At 38.4% G+C, this 7,890-nt stretch overlaps 1 protein-coding gene across 6 annotated transcripts in view; it reads right to left on the reverse strand.

Moving 5' to 3' along the window:
- LOC145470238 (uncharacterized) overlaps positions 1-7,890 on the reverse strand; it is a 92,037-nt gene that overhangs the window by 63,895 nt on the left and 20,252 nt on the right. For all 6 annotated transcript variants that reach the window (XM_081454066.1, XM_081454065.1, XM_081454067.1 and 3 more), the window contains exons 14-22: positions 6,373-6,817; positions 5,608-5,866; positions 4,369-4,575; positions 3,030-3,279; positions 2,327-2,365; positions 1,684-1,761; positions 1,019-1,090; positions 479-550; positions 106-177 (exon numbers count right to left, since the gene is read on the reverse strand). In XM_081454066.1, the coding sequence (XP_081310192.1) occupies positions 106-177; positions 479-550; positions 1,019-1,090; positions 1,684-1,761; positions 2,327-2,365; positions 3,030-3,279; positions 4,369-4,575; positions 5,608-5,866; positions 6,373-6,817 (1,494 nt within the window). The remainder of the gene's footprint in view (positions 1-105; positions 178-478; positions 551-1,018; positions 1,091-1,683; positions 1,762-2,326; positions 2,366-3,029; positions 3,280-4,368; positions 4,576-5,607; positions 5,867-6,372; positions 6,818-7,890) is intronic.

Below are 7,890 nucleotides of genomic sequence, written 5' to 3' on the forward strand. Positions count from 1 at the left end.
GTCGCCTAAAATGGGTCTACATAGTACAAGACGTGCACGCAACAACGATTTCTTTCGTTGAAGCTTGGGACTATAAAAAACTATAATTATTTAAAACGTAGTTACCTCGATGAAGTGGACACACTAGATGATGTCGATATTGACGATGACGTCGACACAGAACTTGAAGTAGACACACTAAAAATCAAGGAAAATTTCTTTTTCAGTTCAAAACAAGTTATGATCATAACGCTAATAAAATAAGACGGCTTCGTGAAATACAGCAGGGTTGCCATCAAACAAGGACTGCTCATTGTTTGAGAAGTATGTGAAGCCAAACGTATTTTGTTTAATAAAGAATTCTTTTGCTTAGCTATGATAGGCCATTGTGATAATGTAGTTTAGGGCCTACTATAAGCAGTACAATTGAACGTCAAGTGATTAATAACGTACAAGATCTTGCTATGATCTGATAGTTTAAGCCAAGCAAACACATTACCTCGATGAAGTGGACACACTTGATGATGTTGATATTGACGATGATGTCGACACAGAACTTGAAGTTGACACACTAACAGGAAAGAAAAACCATTATTTACAGAAATTAAATGATGTGCAAATTACCTGTACTTAGCTTTTTAAAGTGTACTGAGCTTTTTAAGGCCTGCGAGGAAAAAAAAGCATTTTGTCTATATAGTTTGTGGTGTTTAGTTCTGTTTGTGAGCTTTTACCTATCGTAAACTATTGTAAAGGGAGACATGAAAACAAATACTTATTGCTAACAATGTCATCTATCGACTTTTACATACCTAGACGTAGTAATTTGAATGCTATCATATAGTACATGATTGAGGCTGTTTCATTTTGTTACAACTCATTAAAAGACAAACTTTATGTTTTAGTTTAGCTGTGACCATGAAAGCGTTTGCTTTGCTAGCATATTATGCGACAGATCTCGCAATAGTGGTCATTAACTTAAGGTGATATTACTTATAGACTGGCGTTTTATTTAAGCAACCACATTCTTCACTACATGTACCTTGATGAAGTTGAGACACTCGATGACGTCGATAGCGATGACGATGTTGAAACAGAACTTGATGTTGACACACTAGAACCGAAGAGGAGGTCATTAACACTGGGCACAGATTAAGATCTTCTAAAAACTAGTTTTATCGATGAGCACAGCAATCTTCGTCAGTAAAAAAGACACTCATAGCGAGTTAACTGGAACAAGTACATTCTTAACAACCTCAAAGATATTGACACACTGGATGATTCTGACACCCAAGATAATGTAGAGTATGAACTTGAACTGGACACAATTGAGGGAAACAAATTGACTAATATATATATTAACCTAATTATATTTTGTACAACTCTGTAAAACGAAAGAGAGTATGTAGACGTGGGCTGGTGAAAGGTTAAATTGCAAAATGTCTTTGCAACGTCACAACATTGATGTAAAACGCTTCAGTAGTCTGCAGGACTTTGTTCGCTGAAATTGACAACGCTGATGCACCAATCGTTACTTTCGTCGGGGAAAATATTTTCTACATCTTAAATTGAATTGTATTAGATTTTCGGCAACCCTCTGCACTGCTTGCCACGATACTAAATGTAATGGGTGAACATCAAAACAAATTAGCCATATGTTTTCCTTTATTTCTTTCAACCACCTCCATAAACCACATCCTTTATTACCTTATTGTAGTTGGTGTTGAAACACTTGATGACGACGAAGCTGAAGACGATGACGACACAGAACTTGAAGTTGTAACGCTGAAAGCAAAGAGATCTATTATTACTTGAGAGCTAAAATCATTGAAAATACATCTCTATAAGGTTTTTTTATGAACTCTAGCTCAAGCAGCATTTTTATAAATAAAATTCGAAAAAATACTATTTTGCGTCCATTGCAAGCCAACATCTGTACCTACAGGCATTGCAGCGTAACTTAATAATTGAAAGCTTTTAACTAAGCACACACTTGAGGAAACATGCGGATGAATATAAACAGCGTAGTTAAAATTGTGCAATTTTCTTTAAACTAACTTGTAAATTAGTGTAGAGTGCGTTCTTCTTTTATGGGAGTACTTTTTCGTTATGTGCTCGCTTAATCAATGGCTTGAATCAGGACTTTTTATAACTTGTAAATTAGATTCGATTTGAAAAAAGATGGCATATTGTAAATTAGAAAACTAATTAACTAAGAAAAGGAGAAAAAAATATTCTTCAGGCAGTAACAAAGACAAGCAATGTCGTGAACACACACACTAAAGCAAAAACATAACATTAATACTCCAAACTCCCCATTTATGTATCAAAGAGCAATATATTTCGTTACCTTGATGAGATTGACGACGACGTCGTAATAGTTGAAGAACTGGAGGGACGAAGTTGGTGTAAATTGAAAGTAAGCAATTAAAAGTAGATGAGACAGATCGTGCCATTAGTATATATAACAGGACTAAATGCTGTTCCATATTATGTGAACTATGTATACAGTAAAACCCGCACAATAAGAACCTAGAATTTTCGAGGTCAGGCTGAACAAGTTTTATATTTTAGGGTAGCTTTTCAAAATTCAGGCTGATCAGGTTCTTTAGAGGTTCGTATTTATTTCATAAAATATTTAAATTTTCAATCGTCTATATTGCACTGCAGCTTTATGGAAATTAAACATATTTCTAGTGAAAACCTCCAAAAATGTATATCAAAGAAACCATTTTTGTCAGAAGTTTCTCACACATTTAAAATTCAGAATTTAGACAGTCAAGATTGAAGTGATATTTTTGTAGAAGAACCTATTTTTCTTTGCCAGGCTGAACAGGTTCTTATATTTTTGGGTATTTAAATGCCCCATTTCAGCCTGGAGGTTCTTAGATCAGTAGTTTCTTATATGAGGCTTTTTACTGCAGTCTTGTATAGTAAAGTATTGTTAGTGGTGTAGGTAATCTGTACTGAAAATAATGTAAATAGCTAAGTGTATTGCAAATAAATAAAAAGAAAGGAAGGAAGAAGTAAGAAATAAAAAAAGTATCACCAACCTTGTGCTTGACATAGATGAGGTAGTGGCTGTTGTGGAGGTGCAAGGTACGTTACACTCACTCGTCTGGTTAACACATTTCTTTCCATTGAAGTAAGATCCAGCCGGACAAGAGCAACCTTCTACGCGGGTACCGCGACAGCACCTCTCGTCATTCGCAGCGCATTCTCCTTCATGCTCACAAGTTGAAGGGATAGTAATGTTTGCCTCGTACCCACCGCTGTTTGCACATGGTCGGCAGCAAGGAATTTCTGTTGAAATTTCACCGCAGAATTAGTTCGGGCATGAGTTCTGGGTGAAACAATCTTTCGCAGGCGGTCTGGTGTAACATTTTTGCCAGACGCAGACAAAATAAAATACCAACAAAATTGATATACTGGTGCTTCATATAATTCAAACGTGTCATTAAATGGTTGCAAAATTTAAAAATTTCCTAGCTCAACCCGTTTTCTCGTAGTTACAATGAGGGTTAAGGTTTATTCTGATTGTTAACAGCGCAAACAAGGTTTGACCCACAGTAGTTTCGATACTTGGCAGGGCTATTTCGTCCCGGTCCTTGGCCACTTTTCTGGTATCTCCTAACTGAAAATGTCGTCACCCATAGCCCATGAGGCGAAGCCGAATGGGCTATTGAACCGTGGCCCTTGAGGGCGAAGGGTCTAATTGTTTTAGTATCACCCAACTAGTCGGACCCTGAGAAAAGACAATAATTAAATTAGCAAATGCAAGTTGAAGAAATATTTATTTGGGAAAAGCGTCACTTTCGATTGCGCCAATTTCGCTACTCGAGGACTATTACTAATAGACCTCTAGTAGCGTAGCCAATTAAAATGCAGGATTTGCATTAGTCCACTAGTTGGGTGATACTAATGACTGTTAGCGTGCTTTGATATCATCAAGAAACTCGTTTGGTTTTTGATCTTTCATTCCCTCTATTCGCCATTTCCATATCCCCCACAATACACCTTGTTTGCCCCCTCCCCCCCCTCCCTTAATACCCAGGAAAAATGGGAATTGAGAATTTTGGGATGTAGAAATGGCGAATATAAATTGTTCGCTGTCTCAGTCAAATTTATCAAATGACATAACTGGAAGAAGCTTAATCCATGACCGGTTCGTTGCTCCATTGCGCTGTACATGTAGGCCACATGTTTTGAACAGGCTATGTTGTGTTCCCAAAGTGGAAACAAAAGGTAAGTGGGGTAAAGTTAGGAATAAGAAATACCAATACCACGACAGTGCGTCAAAACCAGGAAAATCGTTGTAAATTACTAAGTTTGAAAAAAGGCACATCAAATAGTTCACGTCAGCAAAACCGTTAAGGCTTTTTACGCTCTTACCACAAAATCCTTCTCGACGCCAGAGAATAGACACTCCATGCTGATTACATGCTCTTACGTAAGAAGCCACGGCTGCGCAGAAGCATGCACAGTCGCCTCCTTTGCTACACAAACAACTTTCGTGGAGACAGGCCTCGTAGTATGGATCAGGAGGAACAACACTGTGGCAGACGGTGAAGTTCTTCTCTGAATTGATCATATTACACCCTAAAAGAATAAAGTAAATGGTTAGCAAATGCGCGGTACTATAACTGCAACAACCACAACAACAACAAACCTTTATATAAACACAATTTTGTTTAAAGCAAACAGGTTTGCTTATAGGGTCGTGTATCTAGCTAAAAGTCTAAAAATATGTACAGTAATAATAACAATTATATGCGGATTTATTCAAATTAATAAACTTAAAAACCATCACGTTCTTGTTTTGTTTTGCGTTTTCCAACTTTGCCATAGGATTGCTCGAAATCATTAGCATAGCACCTGGATGCAGTGATCCAATGTACCCCGGTAGCTGATCGAGTTTTTCATATAGTATGAACAAAATCGTAGAGTTTCAATCTTGTTATCTCTAAGTGTGGCATATGGCACACTGTGGTCAGCAATTGTCAGACATGGTTTAAGGTTTTGAATTTATAAAGCCAATATATGCATTTCCGGGAAAGATTTTTGTCGGAAGCACAGGGGAAGGGTAAAGAGTAACCGTGCTCACTGCAAATTTCTTGACTTTGGTAGAATATTCGGGGAAACTTGAATTACTTACACTGTTTTTGCTCGCGTTACTTGACAGCTCTGTTAACACCACGTTTAGCATTTATCCGGTTTAGCCACGACGAAAGGCGCTTTCCATTCAATGAAACATTCCGGTTTGATTTTCCGGAAATTTCCAATGACGGATGGAACAGCACTGCCCATAATTTCCGGAAAAAGAAGACAAACCTTGCGAGGTATACCGAAATTTTCGCAAGTTTCGTATCGGGAATTTTCGTTCCATTTGACTTTCCTCCCGGAATTTCGGGAATTTTCGGTTGGTTCGCTCTTCGGAAATTCGACAGTTTCTGGATTTTCTGGAAATTTTCCCAGGACACTTCTGTACCATTTGGCTCCGGTTCGAGATTTTCGAAATTTTTGGTTGAATGGAAAGCGCCCCATATTACTCCACAAGTTGTGGAGGAATAGAGGAGAACTTTCTGTGAGATAGCATAACGTACAAAGTAAATCAGTGCCCTTCACACTCACCTTTCTTCGCCCAGTTTTCTCGATCTTTATGCTCTGCGCAAACAGTTTCGAAGTCAGTATCTCGCGGGGCTCCACATCCCAACTCATTGGTCCAACCGTCACCAAGGTCACCATCATTAGTGGCGATGGTTCCGTCTCGTTTATTGTAATCGTCGCTGTCAAGTTCGTTGAAATTACCGCATATTCCAGCAAGCTCATCTGTTCCCTTGTACTTCATATTTGGCGTGATAAACACTCGATTGCCGTGGTCGTATTTAACCTGTTTTTAGCAATGATTAATACAATGATCAATAAATAACAAAAATTAATATACAAGATCACAATGAAGATACAAAAGTACAATTTATATATTAAAGGATAGAAAACAAAATGACGACGGAACCTAACAAAAACCACGGGGCTTGTAAGCTTAGGTTCCCTCTCAAGAAACACCAGTTGACTAATTTAGATGAAGTAATGGCTCCAAATAAAGTTCGTCCAAAATTCTACCCCGCGCGTTTTTTTTCCCAAGTGGTAACGAATAGATTCATGTTGCCGTGCATTTTACCACATTTTGACGTCTTCTGTGATCTATTACTGAACAGTAACATGGAATCTACAAACAATGTTAGTGGCGTCACTTATGCGTCGGTCCTCCAATAAATCATAAGTAAGAACCAATCACAATGCGAGAATCATTCGACATATGATACAATGTTTTGATATACTACATGTTACGTCACCCATTCATTAGCCATGAATTCTAGTAAAAATACCACTACGTACCTCATACAAGGGCAAGAATGGATTATACTGGTCGAACACGCGTACGATCATGAATAATCCCTTACTGAATATCTCCACGTTGTTTAGCGCACTGCTGCTGCACGGCTGTGGATAATCTCCAGGGGTATATTCCACTATTTCGCCATCTTTTAACGTTATCTGTACGGTCTTTTGGAAAAGTTCGACAGTCCCGCTTTTAGTTTCAATGAGTACTTTCTTACACATTTGCAGTTCCAGTGAGTCGACGCACTCCACGTTTGACACACTAATTTTATTCCGTGTGTTTTTTATTTCCGTGAGTTGGTATTCGCACTTCTCACTACCAAAGCTGATCCATCTGCCGTCAAATGTACGGTATTGATCCTGACCGTACGCGGCGCATTCGTATTCAGGCAGAGGTTCGATGTTTGGATTTTGTACCCATTCTCGTGCACCGTTACATGTGCTAGTGGACAAAAAAATGAAACATCGTCCATTTAGGAGAGGTATCAACCCATGGTTGGTTAAATTTTTTTTCAAATTGTTTTTGAGGCTTTAGTTTTACAATTGCTTCAGTTGTGCACATAACTGTGACGATCATCCTTGTCATAAACTCTCGCTCTGCATTTCAAATGTATAATCTTTCATGTATTAACATGCAATCTCCACCACCTACGGGTATATTACGACCTCAAAGTGACTAGCTCCCAGTTGGCTTGATAGCTCAGTTGGTAGAGCACTGCACCGGTATATAGATGTTTGAGATTTTCATTTCTTGTTCTATTTAAACTAACTTTTTCGGTTGATTTGGTTGATTGTCATTTTAGCGGCGTCAAACTCGGTAAGCCGGCTAGTTTCATTTATTTTTTTCTTACCTAAATAATTAAGGTTAATCAGTAGTCAACTGTTCTTTCAACCAAATCACCGAAAACAAAGCATGAAAAAGCGTAGCGACCCAATAAACCAAAAACGGCTGATCGCAGTACAAAACGGCCATACTGTGATAAACATTTTAAACCGAAAATGGTTGAAAAAGAGTCATTTTCAAACCGTTGCGTCTCCTGGGCAACTATCATTTGTGGCGGGGGTGGCTGGTGGCTATCAAACTAGCTTCCAACAGCGAACCTAGTAAGGTTGCTCTCGTTTGAAAAAGCAATAGTTAAGGATTAGTAAGTAAAATAGGTTGTTCTACATTTACACCTTCGCAATTTGGTCCGACGTTTTCAAACTAACAGGAAAGAAAGATAAATAGTTCACTCGGTACCTTTTGGCTCCCAGGTATAGAGACATCAGCACGGGCGAGTCGGGGAAGAGGAGCTCACACTGAGATATTATGAATATATAAACAATAGGCTCCATTTGGCGCGAAAGTATGCTCGGACATTTGTCCGCGGACATTATCTGTTCCGAGAAGCGAACAGTCAAATGGAGGTTATTGTGTTTATTATCCTTCAAATATTTTTCGTAACACGCGCATTTTTGAAAATTGGGGAATATTTAACAATTAGACCCGTAGCCCGCGTAGCCCTTGAGGGCGAA

The sequence above is a fragment of the Orbicella franksi genome, chromosome 15, assembly GCF_964199315.1.
Source record: "Orbicella franksi chromosome 15, jaOrbFran1.1, whole genome shotgun sequence".
In the NCBI taxonomy this organism is placed as follows: Eukaryota; Metazoa; Cnidaria; class Anthozoa; order Scleractinia; family Merulinidae; genus Orbicella; species Orbicella franksi.